General features: G+C 34.9%; 1 protein-coding gene across 7 annotated transcripts in view; it reads left to right on the top strand.

The window, feature by feature from the left end:
* Positions 1 to 25,996, top strand: part of ADAM23 (ADAM metallopeptidase domain 23) — a 72,547-nt gene that overhangs the window by 16,516 nt on the left and 30,035 nt on the right. For all 7 annotated transcript variants that reach the window (XM_032693477.1, XM_032693480.1, XM_032693478.1 and 4 more), the window contains exons 4-15: positions 6,521 to 6,584; positions 8,706 to 8,788; positions 9,520 to 9,583; positions 11,867 to 11,939; positions 12,463 to 12,536; positions 13,409 to 13,474; positions 16,729 to 16,800; positions 19,216 to 19,382; positions 21,349 to 21,433; positions 22,233 to 22,323; positions 23,943 to 23,991; positions 25,491 to 25,590. In XM_032693477.1, the coding sequence (XP_032549368.1) occupies positions 6,521 to 6,584; positions 8,706 to 8,788; positions 9,520 to 9,583; positions 11,867 to 11,939; positions 12,463 to 12,536; positions 13,409 to 13,474; positions 16,729 to 16,800; positions 19,216 to 19,382; positions 21,349 to 21,433; positions 22,233 to 22,323; positions 23,943 to 23,991; positions 25,491 to 25,590 (988 nt within the window). The remainder of the gene's footprint in view (positions 1 to 6,520; positions 6,585 to 8,705; positions 8,789 to 9,519; positions 9,584 to 11,866; positions 11,940 to 12,462; positions 12,537 to 13,408; positions 13,475 to 16,728; positions 16,801 to 19,215; positions 19,383 to 21,348; positions 21,434 to 22,232; positions 22,324 to 23,942; positions 23,992 to 25,490; positions 25,591 to 25,996) is intronic.

The following is a 25,996-nucleotide window of genomic DNA, read 5'->3' as shown; positions in this document are numbered from 1 at the left end:
TGTTGCGGTCAGGCTGAAGTCTTTGCATTTGGAGCTAGTATAAAGCCTGTGCATGCTTGGAGCTGCTAAGAGCCTATATAACTAAATTTAACTTGATTCAATGACAAGGCTAAAATTGTGCAGTATAGATCAAAGTGGAAACGTGGATTAAGGGAACCAAAATAAACTTCCAGTTTGCTGGAATACCAAAGTGTATCTCTGGTTCTGCTATAGTTGTTAATATAATCTGAAGGTGCTCAAGTCAGCTCTCTATAAGTATAAATAAACCTATTTCACTCTTTTTGATATTAGAAATAAAATAATAATGGAAAAAACCCCACACCCATGGTTGGATTTTTCCTTCATGGTAAGAGTTGTTTAAAACTGGACTGTTACCACACGAAGTATCAGAACATGTGGAGCATTCAATGAACTGTTTAAGAGGAAACACGAGTTTCTTTAGTATCTAAAAAACCTTTCTTCAAATGAAGGAATCTGTAGCAAATGTGGTTACCATTGGATGAGACCATTCTGGCAAGGCCAGGTGGCAGCCCTCAACCTTACACTACAGATTAATAAAATTCTTATTGATAATTCAGAAGTTTTCCAAGCTGGTGAGTAAAGAAAAGGGATCAATCAAAAGGCAATATTGAGTAAACTTGAACAGTTGTCAAAATATTTTATTGAAACAGTTGCTCTTCTAGAAACTTCTGTCTTAGCAAATTGCACTGAAGTGTTTTGCATGGCATAGAACTAATCTTCTGTAATATTGTCTATCCATTTGTGTTTGCATATCCTTCTGCATAGCACTCTTTAGAGTGATATCATCTTCAGTGCTATGGTAAATGAAAACATGGTGGAAACCAACCAATATACTATTAATATTCTGGAAAACTCTTCAAACTGCTACCTGCAAAATGCTTGCTGAAGTAGCCAATAAAATACAGCATGTTCCATTCTCTGTTGGAGAGCTTCAGGACAAAGCTAGAGAAAGGATCATGAAGAATTTGTTTCCTGAGCTACCTTGAACTTACTCAGGATTTCCTGCACTGGGGGTAGTAGACTGATCTGTAAATAAATCTGGAGCATTTTCTGCACCATTCTATATGAAAGTTCTATACCATTCTGTTACATGCTTTCCTGTCAGTCTTTTTTGGAGATCTTTTCCCCTTTTGAGGCCCTCCTGAGGGATCACCTAGGTAATTTCAGTTTATAAATTTGTGGTCGAGTCATCCTTTTCTTATCTTGAAGACAAATGAAGCAAAACCAAGCAACAATAGGAAGACCATGCAAGAAGTGATTTTTTTAAATAAGTGTACAATTTACTGTTGCAGAATCATTATGGTATTAATAGCAGAAGTGGGTGAGGACTTTCTTCTATTCCATAGTTATTAAAAAAGTTAACTCTTATGTTTGCATCATCAGTTGTTTCTTTTAACTACTTGTAATCACTGTTGCTTGATCCACAGTATCATGTTCTGATTTTTTAAGCTCCTTCAAGGTAATATAAGAAAAGTAGTAAAACCTTACTGTGTTTTAAAAAATAACAATGAATATTTGCAGTGTATTCATTCCTTGGAGACACTCTTATCAGAGCAGCTTCAAAGACAAGAACCAAGTAAAGATTAATGTAAACACATACTAGAAACTTAATAAATTCCTATAAGAACAGACAATTCAACAAAGCTTGTGAATATAATTGAAACTGGTAATGGAAACAAGACTGTAGATGGCCATTGCATTAGATGGCACTACCTTGATGATCTAACAGAATGTTGCAGCAAGGTCTCTATTTGTTTTTTACATCTTTTTATGCTATTAAACTATATCTCTCAAATGGACAAAAACATCTGATGGGCGTTCTGTTAAATAATTCAACTAAACTAGGTTGCTCAGACAGTGGTACTGAACCTGAATAATTTCAGAATACTTAAAAATAATAAAATATTGCCTGGTAATAGGTTAGTATAAAGATAATTTAAGAAGTATGTCAGAAGGATAATTCAGCTGTACTCTGATTTTCTGCAGGCCATCTACTATGTTCCTGGAAGCTAACCTGGTTACTTGTATATGAGATACCTGTTAGTAATTTCATAGCTTTTACCTATCCAGATCAGTTCTCTTCATAAGGATAGTTAGATGTCAGCTGAGGTAAGACATTTTTCACTCTGCAGCTCTCCTGCTAAGGAAAACATCAGCACTAAACTATGTGCCAGGGAAGTGGATGTGAGTTCTTCAGAAAGCATCTGCTGCTGGCTTTAACAGCTGGCCTGTGTCTTCAAAGGCAGCAACTACTGGGAATAGCATGTCCCTTTGCTGCTTATTTTGCATTTCTCAGTGTAACTCAGAAGAGCTGGGGGTGCAGGACAGCTTAATAAGTACAATTATCTAAGACAAACAAGGCAGAGTGGAAGAAACTGTAGAAAAGGACATGGCAGACAAATTATTTTGTCACGAGTTATTCAATGTGTTGTAATTTGATGTGTTCATTGTAAAGGATCGTACTAATGTGTCACTGTGTAAATATACTTTTGTCTGACATGGTCATGACTGAAGATTGTTTTAGTTAAATCCTGCACTGTTTCTGGTGCTCATAATATTGAAAAACAAATTTGCTGTGTTGGATACATTTCTGCTCTAATCAAAATGTAAATGGCTCAAAATGGATCAAAGGTGGCAGAACAGTCCAGAGTAGGTGAGGTGTAAAATACATTTTGTAAAACTCAGGTCTGCCTTTCAGAGGTTAATTTATCCACTCTGTAAATGATAACAAAGGAAGAAAAGTTATTTTGTGATGTGGAGACCCCTACTTTACGCGTGAGTTCTGTGCCTCACTCCTCAGGAAATTGTACTTCTACATGAACTCTTAATCAGTGTGTTCTAGGCCTTTCTTTTTGATGCCGTTTTCATGAAGAATCCCATCACACCTCCTGGTGAAATTACAATGCTCTTCTACGTATATCTTTTGAGTAGGAAAAGATGTTTGAAAGTTATTTTGGTTAAGTACTAATTTTTTTTCTTTTCCTTAAATAATTTCTCATGTCTTTGTCATATTTGTCAGTGTTAATAACAGGTAAAAGCTTTGGTAGGGAAAATTTACAGGAGCAGTTTTATATATATTTTTACAGCCGTTGTTATTCTTGGAGCTGTAGCAAAATGTAGAACGAACTCCCTTACCCAAATTCTGCCATTTTTCTTTGCAGTAGTAGTGGAACATTTTTGCTGAATTTTTTGGTCCTAGGCTGCTCTCTGCAATATCACATTTCAATACTAACCATTTAGTATTAGCTGTGTTTGTACTGATTTTGATATGAATATAGAGAACAGGACTCAAATTAGCTTTATTATAGAAGCAACTGGCTGTGTATACTAGCAAAGCTGTATTAGAAAAAGCCTGCAAAAATACTGTTCTGCTCCCATTCCCCCCTCTTTCCCTGAATAAGATGGATATTCTCTCAGATTAGCAGTATACCTTGAGGGATTTCTGAGTGATTACAAGTAAGGTGTTCTTTAGGATGTTTGCTAGTGTAGGCAGATATTTGAAAAAAGAATAGGTACCTGACAAAAATAAGATACCTTCCGAGGTAATGGCATACAGTTTAAGGAGCAGCTGACAGATTTATTTTTTTTTTCCATGGAATGTTCAAAATTCTTGCTGTCCTGAGGGAAATGTTAAGAGAACAATGCCCTTGAGTAACCTTGGTGGTTATGTGTGGCAGGCTTAAAAACACAATAATGATCAGAAACTAGTGATCTAGTTCCAGCTGTTCCAACATAGCATGAGAAACAGGTTTGTGAAAGGCAAGTCTTACAGAAGATTTTCTACTCCAACTTCTAGGTGGTGGATACTATGTTACATTTGGCAAAAGGGTGCTTCAGAAATTAAAGATGCATTTTTCTTACAGCATGGGCAGTATATCATGAACAGCAGGCCTTAACTAATTTTCATTGCAGGGAATTTGTTTGGTATGGAGAATTTAATGTACCTTGTAACCAGTAGGTCCCAAAGGTCCCTCTTGGAGCCAGCTGGCACTGCTCTGTTGGACACAGGGCAAGCTTCTAGCAGCTTCTCAGAGAAGCCACTCCTATAGCTCCCCCCACCATCAAAACCTGGTGACCATGAAAACCCAATACATATTGGAAAGTCAATGATGAGAGTGTCTACTGGAAACTTACTGTCTGCTGCCTCCTTGCTTTGTACTTGTAATATATATATATATAGGAGTTTTTCATCATAAGCATGCCATGTTAGGTATCCTATCATGTGGGATACTTTATTTGGACACTACCTGGATCAGGAATTCCTTTGCAGTGGAAGTAATGATAAACTAAAGAACAGAAAAGGTTGGCAGATGAGGCAACTAACTGTGTTACAACAGAAGCTGAACCAAAGCCCCAGAAAGAGTACTAAACTCTGGAAAGATTCTTCAACGGATGGACTAAAGAAATTTTGAGCTGCTCTTGTGTCACATGAAATGGGATAAATCTGAGACAAATGCTGTAATTAGACTACAGTTGTGAGTCAGTACACACAGTGTGGAATCACCTACTGCAAGTCTTATGAGATGCAAAAAGCACAGAAAGCAGTTCTGAGTTCAGTCGTGCAAGGTTACTAGAAGAGGGGAAAAAAAGAGGGTGTGAAAGTGTGATTTGATTTGGAAACAGGTAGATAAATGCTGATCCTGGAATTGGTTTGAGGAAACCAAATAGTCTTGGTGAATTCAAGCAGAAGTGTCTAAAAATCTGAATCTGGTCAAGGCTGTATCGAGTTGAACATCGTTCCTGTGTTTTACAATCCTCAGTGATTTTTTTTTTAAATACTTATATCCTAATCAGAGTTTTCCATTTTCTTACTTGTGTCAGTTTTCTGCAGCCTTGTCTCTACCATCCCATTAAGTACAGAGAACAGCAGTCCTTACGCTTGATAACAAGTATAAAAAATGCAAAGAATAAAATTACATTATCAACACTTTAAAGTTTGTTTTGTCTATGTAAACCTTTTTAGAAGCTTCAAGTCTGACCACGCTGAAGAAATGACTGTTTGCATTGTAGTCAAGTGCTTACACTATTTATACAGCATTTGTATTTTCTGCAGAATGTTTTTAACTTACTCTGATGCAAATAGAGAAAGTTAAAATGATTTTATGCAACTGAATTTATTTTTAAATCTGCGCTTTAAAAATATATCTATTAAATGCTGCCTCCAAAGTGATGTTTAACACAAATTATGAGACTTCAATAGTTATTCAGGGCTATTAGCACTGGTTTTGCAGGCACAGAGTGCCCATAGTGTGGTCTCTCAGTTCCACGAAAAAGACTTTTAAGAGAACCGCTGGTAACTGACTTCTGCAGGATGCTCTCTGAGTGTAGTGCCTGATAAATCTGGCATGAAGAATTGATTTTATGAGCCATGAGTCCCAGAGTTAGCGTGTTATCAGGACTGCTAATAGCCTAATCTGAGTTTGAGATACCCATTATCATAAGTTGTTGTTAGTCCTGAATTCCCATCAGAGCTATCTTGTCAGACCAGACTTCCATAATGATGTCTTTTATTTATAGCAATGATATTTTTGTTTTGATATATGTACTGCTATCAGACCCTTTAATGATTTTTTTTTTTTTAAATTGAAAGGGTACATCAGAGACTTTAAAAATGCTGAGAATTCTGGGTTGCATTAAATAAAATGCTTATCTTGCATATTTGGTAGGGCCACTTAGCATGTTTAACTGCTTTGCTCTCCCTGGGCACTGTGCTGCAGCCTTGGTTATAAAGGGATGGGATGTGAATGGGGCATTGAGATTATTGCAGAATATGTGCAGGCTGTCTTAGTTAAAAAAATCTTAGTTAAAAAAAATAAAGAAGAAGAAGAAATCTGAACTGTAAATTACACAGTATGGGAAATTTTTATGCTTCAGAAATTTGTCTTGCCAGAGTTAGGAAAGAATAAGAGTGAGAAAGATATCAGAATAAAACGTGAAAATACGAGAAGGGGTATTATGAAGGGTGTTTTATGATGTGCTTTGTTTTGGCCTTTTTTAAGGAACATTACTGCTTTGGGAAAAAAATTGAGTATTTGCAGTTGTGAAAGTGAGTATACGCTTTTGTCTTCAAAACAGCTGTGTATGTATTTGTTCAGCCTTACATATACTCTGTTTGACTTTTCAATAAAATGTAAAATTTATTTGAAAATGGTAATAAACTAAACCTATGTTTTGTAAGTTACTGTCAGCAAAAAAAGTTCTAAAGCCATGGGATTTTTTTTTTTGCATATTTAAAAGGCTGATAATCTAATTGTAAAGCTAAAATACAGGGGATTAGATTGCAGAATAAAATTCCCCTTTCTGTAATGCACTGTGACTTCCAGTGCACTGTCAAACTGTTTACTGGACACAAACTGCTTGATTTTTTTTTTTAACCTAATGTACAGGGAAAACAAAAATGGTTTCAAAATTATAGCAACACACCCCCCCCGAAACCTACCCATAGTAGTGGAAAGAGTATTTAGATTTTTCTCATTTTGATTTTTCCTTCCTTTGACAGTGACTTGTTATCTTCCAATTATGTGGAGATTCACTATGAAGATGGAAAACCAAAGTTTTCTAAGGTATTGTGTTCTTAAATTGTATCATAATGGTGTTTTTGAGAGAACAGTGCCAATAAAATGTTTAAAAAAAAAGTTTTGCAAAACTTAAACTCACCAAAATTCTTTTTCCACACATACAAGGTAACTGTGATCTCATTTTGTAAGGATATCTCGGTAATACAAGAGGAATTGTACAAAGAAGAAAAGCTGTGTTTTGGGCTGAGGGGTAGGCATTCGTAGGTGGTAGTAGTGAAGATGACCCAGTTACTGCCAGAACAATTACATCTTGTAAAATGTAGGAGGTGGAGCGTTTGAAGCCACCATCAGATTAATCTTCATTAATTATTCACATGTCCTTAGCACAAAGTGCAAGGAGAAGGGATAATGGTAATGTAAGACATTCAAACAAACAAAAAAACTGGCAGTGACTTTTCTTTGCAAGAATTGTACAGTTGTGAAACAGAAAATGCAAGACTTAACTGAAACCTTAACCTCTGGAGTTATTAAAAAATCAGCATATTGCTTGATATCCAATTAATTAAGTTTGTCAAACAAGCTACCAAATTGAATTCAGTGCCAAAGGCTATTAATCCAAGGGCAGATTAAAGTTATGCAAGATAGTTCAGCCCTAAGGGAACTGCATCAGTCTTTTTGTTTGTTTTAGTAACAAAATGAGGGCTGGTATGATCCTAGGAAGGTTAACTACATTTTCCGGGAATTACTTTTTTCGTATTTGGTATGAATATTGTGAACTTATTATGTGTGAAATATATCTCTATTTAGAGTGGAGGCAAGCAAACATTCCAGTTACATTTATGCATTCATGCATTCAGAAAGTCAGGACTGGTTTTTGTCCAAGTATTAGATATCCAGTTTATTATTTTGCCCTTGTTATGGAGAATCTCAAATAAAATAATACATTGCAGAATTAAACAATTACATTGCAATGTAATTATTAAAATTGTTTTCTTCCACTGTAAAGGAAAAATAATTTCATGTAACATACAAAGGAAGTTGTTTCATTAAGACTCAGTGCTCTGCAGAATAGGCAAAAATGCTAAATGATGCAAGAAAACAATTCCCATTGGCACTTAGACAAGCTCATGCAATTGTCAGCTGCAGCACTAGTATTGAGCACTGCGGTTGCTGAATCATGAATCTGACTGGAAAATTATATTAGAACTTCAGACTCAGCAAATGGGCTACCTTTGCATGCTGCAGTAACTTGATCCAAACTTCCTAAGGGATGTTTTCTGAGTTGTGTTATTTAGAAGCAGCAATAGAGCTCCTGAGATCACATTATTAATCTATAAAAGGCTTCATTATGGGTTCAAAAAATACACACGCAATTTGTGTAGGAGGTCAAATAAGGACTGTATCCTGGTCTTTTGCAGTATCTTATAATACTTTTTAGGCCTAAGTAGGTACAAGATTGGGTTTTTTCCCAATGTGGATTTAAAGAAGTGAGATCTTAATGAAAAGCGCTGTATTTTATAGAAAGGGGTAGTTTATTACAAGAATGACTGAAGAACAGACAACAATTTCTTTACTCAGATGATCATCTTGAAAAAAAAATCTTCTGTGAGAGAGATGATCACATTTTAGCTGTTAAAAAGCATGGTTTATGCATTCTCACTATGGAAAGGTAAACACATAGTGATTACTTTCTGTATAGTACTTTGATTTAGTTATGCGCACTAGCCTGTTAGGAATTTTATTCAGAATCTGAATAACTGATTAAATAAGATGCAAAGTGGAAGTAATGCTGTGCATAGATAGACAAACAGCATTTACATTTTTGGTACCTTCTTGAATTATAATAATTGCATAAGGAATGGGTTCAATATGCTTGTTGGAGTTCAGATGACATGACACCAGAATTAAGAATATTTTTATGATGAATGGTAGGTTTTTCTAACAATGTGTGAAAGAACCACACTTAAGGGATTTTAATAAAAGTTTTTGAGAATACTTTTTATCTTTAATTTAGCTGGGTTTATTGCAATAGATAGTAAAGATATTACTTAAATCAACTAAATGGGTATTGTTAGTGTTAGATCTTTTTTTGCCTTGGTTTTAAGTAACAGACATTAAATCGGGGTAATTTTTTGTGTGTGACTGCTTGTTTTTAAACATTATTAGGGGGGAGAGCATTGTTACTACCATGGAAATATCAGAGGTATCAAGGATTCCAAAGTTGCTCTTTCGACTTGTAATGGGCTTCAGTAAGTGCATGTTCTCATTTTTCAAACAAGGCTATAACTGCTTATGACTCTTGAATATTATCACTTAATATGTGAGGGACTGAAACTCTACAGGCCCAAAGATTTTGATGTTTTGGAATGCCAGTACCAGCTAAGCCAAACTGCTAGCATTTTTTTTCTAATGTCATTGGAATTAGCATTTTGATACTAACTCTCGTAAAACCTTTGAGTTTGGTAAGTGCAAATAAATATTTCCCCAGATAACTTATTATGGTGAAGGATAAACAAGAATTGTACTTTAGAAGTTTGCATGGTCAATATTCATGTATGATTCTGTCAGCCAATAGAAAAATTGATCTTTTTGTTAGATTATACAAAGAAAAAATGTGAGAAATTAGTCCTTACTAGAACTAGTTACTGTTAAGTGCAATCAGCTGTTGATTATATTCTGCATGGCAATGTGTATCTTAGTACTTCTTCTTTCCAAGGTCAAATCTTTACTCTTTTTGGTACTTTATCATTGCATTGCCATTACATTTAGTGTTGGTTCATTAAAATGTGTGTCATATTTAAAAAAAAATATATTCTTAGCTTTAACTACATGTGGTGGTAATGAACATATATGGAATTTATTTTAATATTGGTCAGGTTTTCAGCCCTAAGTTTGCTTTTGTCTCATCAAAATTCATATCCCGGAGTCAAACTAATTGCCATGTAATCCTAAATATCACTTCTTTTTCTCCATATTCTAGTGGCATGTTTGAAGATAGTACTTATTTGTACTTGATAGAACCGATGGAACTGACCCACAGTGAAGTAAGTTTATTTTTATCTAATTTGTTTGATTTGGGAGAGTGCTCAAGGAATAGCAAATGAAAGCATTAGAACAAATCAATAAATGAGTGTCTCATGTGTTCATATGAAAACCAAAAGTATTTTAAAACACTTGATTGGAATTTATTTAAGGCAGGAAATTTGTAAGTATGATTTACCTATGATTTTTCTCTTTAATTTTTTTTGTCTTACTTATTGTTGATTATTTAGATACTGGGAATAGACTAATAAGACTGTTTCTGTAGCACATGGTTATGGACTGTCTAAAAGTGTTTATCAATTTGCTCTAGTACTTGAACTAAAGTATTTATAAATTCGTAGAAGGGATCTCTGGAACTCGTTTATGCGTTCCTCTCTAGATAGTTGCATCAGGTTGCTCTTGACCTACCATGTTTCCACAAGGAGCTTAATTAAGTAGATAATTCTGTCTGGGTATCTTACACTTTGCATGTGTTATCTCAGTGGTCACTGTATAGCTTAAATGATTCTGATATAGCATATTCAAATACGTGACTATGCTGGGTCAGCATGTAGGACTGCATTTATGCAAATATCTTGCTATTATTATTTTTGTATTTCATATTAAGTATTATAATACAGCTATTCTTAAAAATTTAGCTGTTGGAGCTGACACAGTTTCATAGACAGTAGTAAAACTAGGTAGATTTCTACCTCTTGAATGATTCAAATATTTGAGTTATTTTCAGTGAAATGATTCTGCAACATTAAGAGAGAGAATTCTTAAGGTTTGTATCCTTCTTGGTCTGTAGAATGTATTCCAGATGCTGTAGCACAGCTCTGAAGCTCGTCTCGCTCTGTTACATACCAGTATATGACAAATAATTAACTCTGCAGAACCAGTTTTAGTGCTTGTAATGCTGAACTTACATTCTAAATAAAGATCTGCAAAAATCATTCATTGGCTGATACTGTCAAATAAACTGGACCAACATTTGGAGGAATCAGTATCAATTGGATGTTCAATTATTGGACTATAAATGAAACTTTAGAGACATAGGAAAATATTACATCCTAAAAAACTTCTCTGTCTCCCCAGGAGCAACATTCCATTCCATGTGTCTATGTTTGGTGTAGCACATGTTCATAAAGATTGTGTGTGAAAACTGACAACACAGACACAGTAAATTCATGGAGATTAAATTTATACAGCGGTATCCATATAGTAGGAAGAAGAGAATTTGACTGAACTGTTTTCTTGCTTGGGTGAACAAACAAAATCAGGATCTCTCTCTCAGTGTGGTATTTCAGTAAAACTTTTTAAGTGTAGGAGAAGCTCTGGTTATGAAAGTGAGATACCATTTGCCAACTCCTTTGAGGATTCATATTGAATTCTAGATGATAAGAAGACAGATGAGATGCATATTTTTCTCAAAACTACTGAAAATAAAATAATACAGCTACAGAGAGCTTTCAGAGGCTCATTTTTTGATTGCACTGTGCAGGATATATATCTTGGACACAGCCTTCAGTGTGTAGTTTATTCAGCTTGATTAATCTTAACTGTAGTAGATACTATATAAAACTCCCTCTCTTCCCCCCAAAATTCAGCAAAAATATGCAATATTGTCCTTCAGTGAGTTATGTATTTCTTATGAAAGTTACAGAACAGTTGCATCCTGCCCTTTGAAAAGAATTGCTTGTTTTGGCAGGCTCTGCAAAGGAGGTGTTTTGGAAGAAAAGAGTTGTTTTCTAGAGTAGATACTAAAATGTAATAATTTGGAGTATGTCAGACTTCTAAAGAAAATATACATTAAAAGCTGTAACCTTTTTAAGTGTTGTACACACCAATAAAACAGAGTGAAATAGTCCTCTTAAGGATAGCATATTGATTGATTTCTTGCATTTTGCTGCAATTAGATAGGATTTTTTTGTAAATAGTAATAAGTGGCTTTTCATCTGTGGTAGGAAGATTTCAACCAGATATAGACTTTCTAATTTGATTTATTGGAATAAATTATCTGTATTCTCTAACAGTAAGGCTTTTAAGTGGCTTTTTTCAGGTAATCTCAAAGCCATCTGTGATACTTCAGTTTTGTAGGCAGTAAATGTGCTGAAGCAGAGAGGCTCCATGATTTGCTCAGGATTGCAAATAGATTACTTCAAATTAGTACTGTCCCAAACTGATACTGTGGTTGCTTGCATTTTATTGAAAAAACAATAAAAATGATAAATGCTGAAAGAAGTGACACGTCTTTCACTTGACATTATTAATTAGAGGAAAATTTCACATATTTTTCTTATCAGGAAAGTAAAAGTAGGCCACATATCATCCAAAGAACTTACGGAACACAAGCCTCCAAGCAGTTGCAGGACCTTGGTATGTTTTTGCTTATGTTATGAGTTTTTCAACAGGGGAAATAATCATATCTATAACTTGAAAAATTTGAAAATTAGGCTAACAGGGTACATAAAATTGCTGATTATTTAGAAAAGCTTGAAAAATAGATCCTAACCTGACTTTTTCCACCATTATTGCAATGGAATTTAGATTTTTCAATAAGCAGCTGAAAGATTTTCATCCATCAAGACCTGTATTTAGCTTTCTTCTGCAAATCACTAAATGTATTCATTGATATTAATGCTTTTGAGGACAGAAGATGGAAGAAAACATATATATATTCTAAGCCCAGGTTATGATCTCTTTATCTCTCCTTGCATGCTTTAACTCTAACTATCAGATTTCTAAATTACTTGAGTTTTGATATGAGATATATATTTAAAAAAATGAACCTTTCAATAGCAAAGGTGGTTCTCATTTTGATGATGTGCTTTAGGTTTGCTCAGTGTACTTAAGTAGTTTAAAATAATGCCATGAAATTCTTAAATTGTAATTTGTACAGAGACTGACTCTAGTTCTGAATGGCCCTTTCTGTCTGAACTTCAGTGGCTGAGGAGAAAGAGAAGAAAGAGAGCAGTGAGTAAAAGTGTGACCCTGAGTTAAGACCATTTATAAAACCAAACCCACTAATTTCTGTGGTTTTTAATGTCAAGAGAACATAGGCTTTAGGAAACTAATATTTTTAGTACCTTAACATTGTCACATAATACAATTATCAAGTGAGAAAATAAAATCGTTCTTTAAAATTAGAATATTTGGAAAATAGTTGGTAAATTTTCTAAAGTGACAACAATACATCAATTCAGGGGAAATTTAGTAGTGAGAATGAGTTTAGAATTTTAAATTTTGGGTCTGCTTGAGGGTAAAGAATAATTTTGAATGAACTTTTGCCTACTTTGTGGATATCTGACTTTGTTGTCATTTGGCTCATTAAGTAGCACGATTAAATCAAAAGTCCAAATGAGGACACCCAGAACTGGGTTATTCAGAGAACATAAGTGGGCAGTCCTCATGAACTTCACATGCATATGTGTCAGTTAGGGGAATAATTGAGTTAAGGAACATTAATCTGTATTTCTTCACTGAGTTGCACAATCCACAGCAGGTTTTTGAGGGTGCATCTGTTTTTAGTAACTTCCTTCCTCATTAAATCCGTGATGAATAGTACATAATGAAAAGAGGATGGAAGAAGTGGTGGTGTCTGCACTGAGCCAAAAAGAGTAGACTTTGAATGCTCTTGGTGATGTGACTCAGATTCTCAGCCAGTGTCTATCATAACTCACTAAGTTACTGGGACTATGATTCTTCACCCTTGCTGAATGTCTGACCCAGTTTTTTACAGGTTTACCCCCCCATATATATATGTAATATGTATATATAATATAAATCAACTGCAGTTATTTTTGAAAATCTTCATGATTTCTCAATCAGTTTCTTTAATCTGTCAGATATCTCGTGGTGTCTTCGAAGAAATGAAATATCTGGAGCTCATGATAGTCAATGACCATAAAATGGTAAGTATATCAATTCAAAGGTAATCTTCCTTTTGGTGATAGTTTGTAGGTTGATGCACAGCATTGTGCTGCATAAGCTACTTTTGGGTCCAGTATTTTGTTTATCAGCAGCTATTAACAGCTGTACTGTAAGACACAGTATAGGCCATAATACCTAATGAAGCTTAATGTTGCCTATCTACAGCAATTATATATTCAAAATAAATCTGAAACATCTTAGTATCGTATGGATAATTTAGTATGCCCATAACCAGTGAAGTAAAGCAACAAAACATTTATGTCCAGAACCAACACACTAAATGTTCTAAAATTACATCTTTAAAGTTATATAGAAAGAGGTCAGAATTTGTTACTTTGAGTTTAGTTTTACAAACTTAAATTTTAATGCAGCAAAACATATAGACAAAACTCTCATGGTTGTTCTTCCTGGGTATTCTGCAATTCATAATGAAGTGCAAGATAAGTTGTTTGTTTGATTGAGAAAGTGATTGTCATTAAAAAAAATCCCAGGAGCAGGGGGAGGAAAGCCCACTTTTTTCCCATTTTTTCTTGAAAGATGACTGGAAAATGTCAAAATGTCAAGCGGAGTGACATTTGTGTGAGCAAGACCTTTTTTTAAAAAAAACCCTAAACTCTGTTAATAAAACAGTTTTTGTTTATTTTATTTGCAAGTAAAGAGATTGTTGTGTCTCTCACTCTACTGCATGTTTTCCCGATGCTTTATGTTGTTGTGGGCTCTTTTGCCAACACTGAAGAATAATTTTTAAGAGTAAGAAACAGCTAATATCAGAACAGGATGCAGTAATTTGTACATGTTCTAGTGCTGAATAGAAAGATAATATACCCTTCCGTCATCTGTCTAATAAATCATAGAAGTGGTCTGGGCAAACATAACCTATGTTTGGAGGTTAACAGTGTGGAGGGAATTTGAGTGGGTGGAAAGCGTAGGACAGAATTTCTCGAGTTGTTCTCATTTGTAAAGCTACCTGGTAGAAAACCACTGTAAGAGTGTTCTCATTTGTAAAGCTACCTGGTAGAAAACCACTGTAAGAGTGTTCAGGTGTTAGTTGTTCAGCAGTAGGGCACAATAGATGAAGTTATGGCTGTTGTGTTGTCTTGTTTGATGTCTGTGGTTGATGTTCCTTATGAAGAGAAAATCTTTCTAGTCTGTCTGTTTCCTCTGGCCTCTTCTATTACAGACATACTTAAAGGACAACTGCTCTGTTCACTACAGTGGTTACAGACACTAACTGTTGTCTCCCCTCATGCTTTATTTGTTAGAACTTTAGACCACAAGATTTTCTGTTCCAGAGTTGTCAGTGACTCAGAAGCAGATAATAAATCTTTTCAAGGAATAAAATGGATGTACTTAAGGAAGCGTTCACAAGAGTCACAACTTGCCAGTCCAGGAGCTCACTAAATGTACTTTCGAGGTTTTCTACTTACCAGGAGAGGGCAGGTTTCCCCTGCAGCAAACGTCTGTGTTGGAAGAAGTATCTTAAACCTCTTTGACCATTGTGTTGAGTGGTTAATACTATGTATTTTCACATTTTCCTTTCCTGTAGCAATAAAGACACAACTAAATATGTTTAATTAGGTCGTTGCACTTTTTACTGGCTTAGATTAATTTCTGGTTTAGGAGCTGTGTTTAAACATATTATGTGGTATATTGCTATTGATTTTAGCATTTTAGTACTTTCACAAAAACCAAGAACATTTTCCGAAGCATATTATTTTACCTTTCCACTTCTGGAAGGGTTTGGAATTGGCTCAAAACATAAAGCCAAAGCTGCCCTTTCCTCCCTGTCCCATTGTCACGGTTCCCTAGGGAGCAGAGTCTTGTGATATGTACATTCCTCTCAGTGTACATCCTAAGCATCTACTAGCACTGTACCTGAAAATGCTTTGTTTTGAGAATAGTTATAGGGGAATGGGTCTCTGCAAACCTATGTTGTAGGATCTTTGGGCATTAAAACCTGCCATGGTTGTGCTGAAGCATTGTGGAACCTAAGAGTGAATAACTGCATTTGTAAAAAAAATTCTCTTCCTGCAGTCAAATGAGTGTCCCCATTAAGTTTGATGAACTTTTTTTATTTCTATGGCATTTCATCCTTATAAAACTAGGTTGATTGTGCAAAAATAAGTTGAATTTAACAGAATGGCAAATTTATCATCTAATAATATGGTGTGTTTGTGTGTGTGACTCTTCTGCTTTCAATTTCAAAAACAAATTATTTAATTTTAAAAGCGTAGTTACTTTTACCTTTACACCAAGCATAATTTTGGAAAATGGGGGATTTGTCTGTTTTGTAATTCTTCACTAGATGCTTTCAACCAGTAGTTAAAATTAGTAAAAGGTTTTTTGTGAAGACTTTTTGCCCTCTTTGTTCTAAGCAATTTTATGTGCCTTTTCTGTGAAATTTTGAAGACTTATTTTTCTGTCTGCAAATGATATTGTGTAATGTAGTTTTGGTTTATAGTTTTACGGTTTCTTGAAAGTGATGGATTCATGTTCAGATGCCATAGCTGCATCTCTAAAAAATTTGACTTAGAACAGAAGGAACTTGTGGGGCAGGATGAGGAAAGACATGAAATCATTGTAATGACATGCACAGGAATTAGGAGGCAGAACTTCTAATACAGCTCATCTAAGTCTATAAAAATAGAAACAAAATTAAAGTTAAAATTTAAGATATTCAGCTCAACTCTTTTCACATTCACATATTTACTTTTACTGTGCCCTCCCTCTTCCATTTTGTCTTTTGGTATAACTAATACTACTTGTCATAAGAGTCTTGTGCTATTGTGGAGAAAGGATGCCTTTGCAAAAAGCAGTGCAGAGGACAAGTGGTAAATCTTCCTGTCTTATAGTCATATAATGTGTCTAGTACAGTCTGATGGGTAACTCCTCAAATTAAGCACACTTTTAATGGGCACAGTATCCTCTCAATCTTGAGCTCATGTTTATGTTTATCTGTAATTTTATCTCAAACATTTGAACTCTATTTATAAATAGGATCTTTCTTTAGGCTAAGTGCTCCTTTTACAGATGTGAAAGGCTGTCTAGCATACATGGCTTCCTTTATTTTCCAGGGATTCTTGAATATGAGATGTAGGCTGTGATTTGAAAAGCTTTTTGAATTTTTCCTTTACTCTTTTTTAAAATATTAATTTTCCTTTCATGCTGTAAAAATAAAGAATTAGTAATAAATATTTAAGTTCTTACTGTGTTCTACTTTCTTTTCTCCTTTTAGTTCAAAAGGCACCGTTCTTCAAATGCATACACAAACAATTTTGCAAAGTCTGTGGTAAATCTTGTAGATGCTGTAAGTATCCATGTTTCCTCTGAACACTGATTCACTGACTTTTAGTTTAGTAAAAAAGTTAACATTTTCAAATACCAGGATAAAAAAAAAAAAAAAGGCAGCTATGAAAATTACATTTTAAAGTGCATTTCCAGTTCCTCTGCAGAAGAATAGCCTGGGGTGAATGTATAAGAAACCACCAGATTTTCCATGGCATTTTTCTCAAGCTTGCAGCTGCCAGAGTTTGCCCTTAGCAGAGGTGATTTCAAACTTAAAGGAGATTTCAGTATCTGTCACCAATTAAGAATGATATTTAATCAAGTTTAGATTTGTGAAACAAATCTAACCACAAGTGTTTGAAACTGGGAGTATAGTCCACAAAGAGTACACGTATCTACTGGGAGAAAAAGAGTGCGAGTAAAAAATTCTCCTTGATAAATCTGTGTTTGTAGCTTAACAAACAAAATCCCACTGTAGTTCATTATAAATGGGTGAAAGTGACACAGGTACCATACTTGTATCTGTGACTAAATTTAGAACAATTTTGCATACAGCGCATAAACTAAAAGTAATATTTGTGGTAAAATTTGATTTTCTCCCCACTTTTTGATAGAGATATAGTGACCACACATTTCAGAGCTCTGTTTGTGGTGAAAACAGGATTGATTCTCTAGTAATTATGAATACAAAGGCTACCAAATGCTGACTCTGAGTCCCTTTTCCCTGTGACGTGATTGCTACCAATGGAACCGTGTGATATGATTCAGTGCAAAACATCGTCAACAATTTGTTTGGCTCAGAGGAAGCAATATGGTCTTTGTTCCTAGTATCTTACATATAAAGTATACTGTATGTATATTGAAAATTCAGGTGAATATATTTATAATACATGAAATATGGGAAGTGTTTTGGAATATTTTTCTGTAGTGGTCTGAAAATGCCAGTAGTCTAAAGAAAAGTTACTAGAGCAGGTAAAAATGTAAATAATTGAAATAATATTTCTCCAATTTATATTGTATTATTCTCAAGGAAAAGGTGGCATTTCTTCTGCATTTTAACAAAAGTTATTTCATCTGTCTTTCCTTTCTCTGACTATTCCATCTGCCTTTCCATTTTTATTTGCTCTGTGTGTGTGTATGCAGAAACATTCAACTTCACTCCAGTGTAGAATTCAGTCCCCTTATAGAGATCTTCCAAAATGGCATCTTAATGGCCTTTTCTTTAAATAAAGTATGACAAAGAGGAGGAATTTCTGCCTTGTTATTCCCTTGTGTCCATAGGGAGTGGGCTGTATTTCTTACTGATTTATTATTGGGAAAAGGATCCTGGCTTTCAGAGGCTTTCAGGTTCTCTGCTCCCTCTTCCATTCTTTCCTTCCTGTTTACTTCAGGAAATAGAGTTTTCCTCTCAGCAAGCAGAAGTAAAGTCTTTATTAATCCACCCATATGTAATTTCAGGGGGGTTAATTTTATGGATTTTTCTCATTTTGTATACCATTTTCTGTGTATGTTGTCAGCCTGTCTTCCTCAGATTGAAACATTTTTTTCCTTCAAGGGTCTTGGACAAAATTGAGCTTAACTAGTTGCTCTCTTGTGCTCTCACATTTATTGTCTTTTTTTCCTGAGACAAATATTATACATTTACTTTTTAATAAGGATAATACTGTCCTGATACAAAAGACCAGCTTTCTGGTCAGGGTGGATAAGGAATGCATCTTTTGTAGATCTGAAAGTTTTGCATAACCTTAGTAAAATTTGACAGTTTTTTTATCTGAGCCTACAGAGAGCAGCAGTGTTATGTCAGAATCAAGTATCATGCACAAAGTTAAAAAGCTTATTTTAAAACTGTTTTGTTATTATTAGGGCCTGATTGTTGTTTCCTTGTCTATTACTACAGTGACATTAAAATAAATAGAAAAATTAATATTTTTACTTAATCCTCACATTGCTTGAGTGGTATTAAGTGATCATACTATATAAATGGAAATCAAGCATTATGTGAATTGAATTTTGGATGTACTGAGAAATTATTTAATCTCCACTTAAGGATTTTCTTTGGCTATTCTTTGTCTTTGAGATCTTCCTTTTTTTTTCTTTGAGATCACCCAGTGTACCTTTACATTTCTTCTTTGCTGATTGTTGTACAGGTTTTCTGCAAAACTCAGTGGCAAAATTATTTGACATGAGAATTTTAAAGAAAATGGAAGGGCTAAAAAAAAAAAAAAGAACAGCAAGGGATGTTCTTGTCCTCTAAAATATAAAATTTAAGTTGATCAGAATATTAACTTCTAGGAAATCCAAGGCATTTCCAGCTAACTGTTTCCCCATGTTTTCCTCCTGCTTTATCCCTCTTGTCCTTCCGCTTTACTCTTACTGGCTAACTGTGCATGTTTGACCCAGTGTTCTACTCCTGTGCCTGTCCTGTCTCTGCCCTCAGATATACAAGGAACAGCTGAACACCAGGGTGGTTCTTGTTGCTGTGGAAACTTGGACAGACAGAGATCGTATTAATATTCACCCGGACCCTCTGCAGATGCTCCACGATTTCTCCAAATACCGACAGCACTACATCAAACAGCACGCTGATGCTGTGCACCTGCTCTCGTACGTACCATTATGTGATGGCTTACAATATCACTTTTATATACTTTCCTCTCTACTTGTCTCTTCTTTCATACTTTTTTGCTCAGTATATTCACTATATGAATCAACATCTGCCTTACTTAGGAAACTTAATCCATATGTAACATGTTAGCCTGCTTTTAATAGGTGTTGTATATACCATGGTCATGTTGATGTACATCTGTAATGAAATTTGAATGTCTTTAAGCCTGGAGACAGTGTCACATATTTGAAGTGTCTTCTGATGAGCCCTTAAGGACACCTAGCTTTGCTGATCAGGTGTGTAATGTACTGCTTTCCCAATAAGGATCAGGAGAGGGCAGAGCTGACAGTATTATGTGTTGCTGCAAGAGCATTCCAGTTAGTATATTTATTCACACATGTAGCTGCATAGATGATTTGTTAGTGGAAAGTCTCCTCCTTTAGAACTGGAATGAATTGTTCTCTGAGACACAATGCATTTTGAGGGGAAATTCCACTTGCATCATTAGGCACAATTTCAACTTTGAACAAGTATTTTTTTTGCTTCACGGCATTTTAAGAGAGGAAATGTGTGTTCCCCTGAGCAGCATAAAGATCTTAGCCACCTCCCAGCAGCATGACATACTATGAGGACGAAGTGACAAATGTCATCCATGGGATTCTCCTATAATTCATCTTCTGCAGAGGAGGATAAAATTAAGGGTTGAAGAATTTCCTCCAGATTTCCCTAGTACAGGCATCACAACACAATGCTAATTGCATTCTTGTTAACGTAGGTGAAGTGCTGCTGACATGCACTCTTAATGATTTTCATGCATGTATCATGTTTCTTGCTGAGGAATTTGCCAGCAAGAGCAAACAGGCTTTTCTGAGTGGTGCATGGTGAAAGGCACCAAATACAACCTGAAATACAGGAAATTCCATTTAAATATAGGGAAAAAACCCATTTCACTGTGAAGGTGGTCAGATGCTGGAACAGGCTGCTCTGAAGAGGCTGTGGACTCTCTATGCTCGGAGATATTCCAAAACCAGGGGAACATGGTCCTGAGCAGCGTGTTCCAGCTGAGCCTCCACGGAGCAGGAGGGTTGAACTAGACCATTTCCAGAAGAGCCTGTCAGCCTCAGCCCTTACTGAGATTCTGGCTGCTGTAAAGGCTCCGGATGTAAGTGTTTATTTAGGCTGCAGTCTGAAAGTTCTGATGGCTGTCAGAATGTTCTGAAAAGTAAATATATACCTGTATGGAGTATCCTCTCATTTAAAAAAACAATAATTTTTGAAGATTAGGGTCATTTTTAGATCATGTAAGGTCACTGTAGGTCATTTGTAGGCAGTGTAGATTTATTATTACGACTATGAAGTTCAAATAGGTATTATTCATAGTAATTTATAGGCATTTTATAAAATAATTTAGGTCTTCCAGATTACTTAACTAATTATTATATCTAAATTATTTGGGGCTTATTAACAATAATTGAAAGTAGGCAGAGTTAAAGAACAGTATTAAGTTACTTTCCCTTTAGGCATACTTCTAGTGTTTTCATTTGGAGTTGAAACTAGAACTTGAATTGGTTTGGATTAAGATCATAATTAAAAAAATTCTCCACACTGATACATTTCAGAACAGCATTCCTTCCTGACAGATTATAAATTGGAGCATATTGTTAACTTTTTAAAGAAATGTGATCATTTTATTGTCTTAGGAGTCTGGTACTCTAGCTTTCTGTGCTTGGTTTGTTTGTGGGTTAAGACCGATTCTGACTCTACAAAATAAAAATAGTATTTTTCTCGAAGCTTTCTCTTTCAATGTAGGTATTCTGTTTGTAAGCTTTCAGTTGCTTTTGATGCTACAAGGAGATGTATGTACATGCAATCTATCATAGTATGTGTGAGAGTATGATCTTTCAATAAGCTCTTGGTGCCCAATGTCAATGTGTTATATTTTCTTCATTTCTATCTTTTTGTAAGGAATGTGACATTTCATTACAAAAGGAGCAGCTTAAGTTACTTTGGAGGGGTTTGCTCTGTGGCCAGAGGAGTTGGAGTAAATGAGGTAATTTTTTTTTCATTACTAAGGTGAAATAAAATAGAATCTGCACATTGTAACTTCCGAATTTATGTGTTTCAGTATTCGGGGCTTTAAAGATAACTTGTGTATTAAAAAGTTAGGATTCTCACAGCCAGCCTTCTTGATCATTATTAAACTACTACTCAGTGTACTTTTCTTTTTAAAAAGCATTTTTCCTGTCTGTATTATTGTCTTAATAAGAATTTAAATTGACTTTTAATATATTTGACATAAATTTAGACCCAAAAATCTCCAGAGTGTTTGAAACTCAGCACTTAATATTTTTTTGGGTCCTCTCACTGTAAGAGACTTGGTCTTCTGAGGTGCCAATGATATGTAATTCTTCCTGAATTTTTTTAACATTGAAACTAGAAAAAAACTGTCCTGGTGTACTGAGTTTTTTATTATTATTATTATTATTATTATTATTATTATTATTATTTTATCTCAGTGTAATGTTAAATTGATAATTAAAGTCTCCTGTTTTAAGATGAGTTAATCATACTGTACAAAAGTGCATTACATATATATCAAATAGACTTCTTTCTTTAGGTTAACCAGTGGGGAGAGATTCCCTGAGGTTAAGGGAGGAAATTTTTTTCTGTTATGCTAAACTCAACTTTACTGAGTTTATTTTCCTCATATGGACACAGAATTGTGACTGACGGTACTGAATTACTGAAGTAGTAGGTATGTGGTAAGCCAGAATGAGTCACTGTAGTGTTGTTACAATAATTAATTTTTTCTTTTTTTTTTTTTTAAATTTGCTCCCCTTGAAATACAGTATGGCCTCCCTTTGCCCATGGCTCAGGAACTAGCACAAAGTCTTGCTCAGAACCTTGGAATACAATGGGACCCAGCTACAAGGAAACCGAGTATGTATATGGACACAGAGTCTTCTTTTGTCTTCTTAGCTAAGCATATAAACTCTTCCTTTGTAATGTTTGAAAGAAATGCCAAAATTGCTGTAACTGTAGAACAAGAATTGCTGCTTTTGCACTATGCACTAGGATTTGAGTTTAACCAAAATAAGAGACACAAGTTTAGCACTTACTTAGCAATGACCTCAGTGATGTCCTGTGTCAGGTGGTTAGATTCATAACCAACATTCAAAGGTATATTGGTAAAAACACCATTAATTTAATTTAGAACTTCTTTTCTATTATAATGAAGTCTGTAAATCTTATAACACAATCACTGACTTCTTAAAATGCAAAAATACCTGACTTATATTTGAAGAAATGATAAGGAGCTGTAACCTAGTCCAGTGTGACATTTACTCAACTTATTTTGCTGCTTCACAGCCAGATTAGATTTATGTGGCCTTAACACATGTAGTGTCAGTACAAAAACTACTGCAAAGCCCTTTTTGAGGCTAAAGAAAATAGTTGGGTTTTTTTACTTGCATTTTGTAAGCAGTTTGACTACCTTTTCTCTTTGTTTCCTCTTCAAAAATATGAGTTATAAAGTTGACTTCATTGTGGAATCACTTCAAAAATCTGTGGATTAGAAAACAATGTTTAGGGAATGTTGTTTTGTAAAGCATTGGTTTTGAATTGTGTAAATTGACAAATTGCTAAGACATTTTCTATATCATTGTTTTTCATTACAGGTAAAACAGAGTTCATTTAATTTGGAAATCAGAACGTGTTTTTAACTGTAAGATAAAGGTTTTTGATATGATAGTTTAGTTTCCTTATTTGGATGTCCTTTATAGAGAAGGATTAGTAAAAGACCTGGATAGAGCAGAAATAACCATAAAAATTATCTGTGAATATTACCCATGGACAAGCAGTGTGGTTTTCCAGTAGCAATTACAATACAGAACCTTTCTTTTTGAAAATATTACTTCTTTGGTAGATAATTTTATGAGTAATTTGTAACTTCTGTTTTACCAACCATAAGGTGTTGATCCTTTGCTTTTATGTTATGAATTTGGTCACTGTTGACTTACATGCTATAGCTGTAAGTAAACTGTAAATCCATTTTCATTCAACTACTTTTTCCAATGAATGTTTGATTGGCTGTTTCACGTATTACTATTAATAATTCTATTCCAAAGGGAAAAGAAATGGCTTGTCCAGGAACAATTCTCTTTCAGGGTATTCTGCATACTTTTTAGGGAGGAGGAAATGCAAATATTTTAAATCTTCAATACTAAGTGTACTGCACACAACCTTGTGCTGCCTGTTTTGAGAGCATGTAGGGAAGAACGTTGCCAGCTATTTTTAGCTTTCTGTACTGCCTGAAACTTCGTGCTGAGACTAAGAGGATGCACATATGGTAATTTGAAAGTACCACATTTATTAAGTATATTAGTATGTCTTGAAGTGGGCTGGTTTCCTTCTTGGGACTTAAGTCTGTACAGCCAAGCAACCATCAGATCTTTGTATAATTAGTCAAGGTCCATTTTTACAGTAAGTACTTTATATTTATTGTAAGCATGTTTATAATTTCTTTCCTTTTCTGTTGTATTTTGGTCTTGTCTGAGAAGAGTGTGACTGCACTGACTCCTGGGGTGGTTGCATCATGGAGGAAACAGGGTATGTCATAAATGTCAGTAATTGAGGACTCTGGAATGGGTTCATAGTTTACATTATGACAGAAATATTTATATATTGGGTTTTATCCATGTGTTTTAATGCTAATAAGTGAAAAACTAGAAACAGTTGGAACTCAATCCTTAGCTAAAGGGTCAGTGAACTCTGAGGGGAAAGCACATCTCTATGGGAGGAATTTCATTGCCCTCTACCCTCACACACTGCCAAAGATTCTTTTCTCTGTACTGTAATTGATTAGAAAAGGGTAACTTTTGAAACATAGGATTTTGAGTCTTATAAATCACTTCCTGGCAGTATCATCCTCACTATGGAAGCTTGACTGAAAAAAATCAGGGAGAAAACTATCTACAAATAAGATAGAAGGAGCTTAGTTTCTTCATATGGTATTTGGAAATTGGTCCTTCAGGAGAATAACTGAAGACTTCCCTGTAGACTTGCAATTGTCAGCCACTGTATGAATGCAACAGAAAATCATTCCATAAGTTTACTTCTGGAATCCTAAGTAAGGCATTGATCAGAATAGATACTGGCTTCCTTCCCATGGTGAACTCATCAAAGTATCAGCCTTGAGCTGATACTTCAGTAGCAGTAGAGAAGATATTCTTCTGTAGAAAAGGTAACAGTATACAAAAATGCCAGGAGCTGAAAAAGGATTGACTAATGAAATGAGCAAATAATTAGCTGCAGTTTCAAGCCTTTTCACTTAACCACATCACTGGGGCTTCAGAAGGCATTTTTTATATATAGAACAATTCAGTAGAGATATGGCAGCTTGGCAGCAGTGAGCAGCTAGGAAAGGGATAAAGAACCTCCTTATGGCATGGCTACCCTCATCTTTAACAGTGTGAATAGATCTTATTCCCAGATCTCAAAACATGACTAATACAAATATCAAACCGTTTCTGTGTGAGAAATTACTAATAAAGTACGTTTTCATTAGTCTGGGAAAAAGATGGAAGTGAGGAAATGTGAGAGAAGTCTGTAACATCATGAGCAAGTGATTACTATTTCTTCCAGTGTAAGAACTAGGGAGACATGAAATGAGATTAGCAAATATGACATTAAAAAATGGAATGAAATTATTCTTCTACCAGTCTGTAAATAATCTGTGAAACTTCTTGCTATAGCATCTTGTAGATGCTAAAAACAAACACAAGGGGACGCTGGATTGTGCATGCAATCGGCAAGATGCATAGCAGCTATTATGAGAGTGTGGTTTCACCTTATCGAGAAGATTAGAAGACTACAGTTTTATATACTTTACACCCATAAAGTAGATATATAAAAATGCAAAGTGTCTTAAAACTTCTTCTTTTGTTCTGATTTTATTGTTTGAGAATAAGACTGAACTGTCATACTGTTGCACACAGTGGTTGTAAGAAACTGGGATTTACAGTATTAAATGTTGTGATCCCTTTGCCCCCTTCCAGTAACTGGTGGTGTTTGAAGTCATTTACTCAGCTAATTCTTTGCCATTTTAGGGTATACCATTCCAGGAAATTCTCCAAATGCAGCATTGCAGAATACAAAGAATTTTTACTTCGTGGGGGAGGTGCCTGTCTTTTTAACAGGCCAACAAAGGTAATAAATCAGTTGGTAGTCAGCACATCTGCTAAATATTGCAGTGAAAATGTAATAATTTCACAAATATACATCTGTTCTAAAGTTATTCAGATGTCTATGTGGGTATTTTCTTGAGGTTGTTTGTAATTAGCTGCCTGTTCATTCCCTTAGCATTTAAAAATAATGTTGAGAGGAACACAACTTGTTTTCCATCAAATGACAGATAGTGCAGTTGATTTTTCACAACTAGCTAAATCCCCATCAGCATAAATGCACTACTTATTAAGCTGGAAGCAGTGTAAAATAAATCCAGAAGTGAGGTCATAGTATATGCTTCACATGCACTTAATTCTTGGACTTTTTGCCTGAAGTTGTTAAAAAGATTGAAAATTACCACATTAGGAAATAAAAATCAATCCATAGC

The sequence above is a fragment of the Chiroxiphia lanceolata genome, chromosome 7, assembly GCF_009829145.1.
Source record: "Chiroxiphia lanceolata isolate bChiLan1 chromosome 7, bChiLan1.pri, whole genome shotgun sequence".
Taxonomy (NCBI): domain Eukaryota; kingdom Metazoa; phylum Chordata; class Aves; order Passeriformes; family Pipridae; genus Chiroxiphia; species Chiroxiphia lanceolata.
This window is presented reverse-complemented; position numbering and strand designations above follow the sequence as displayed.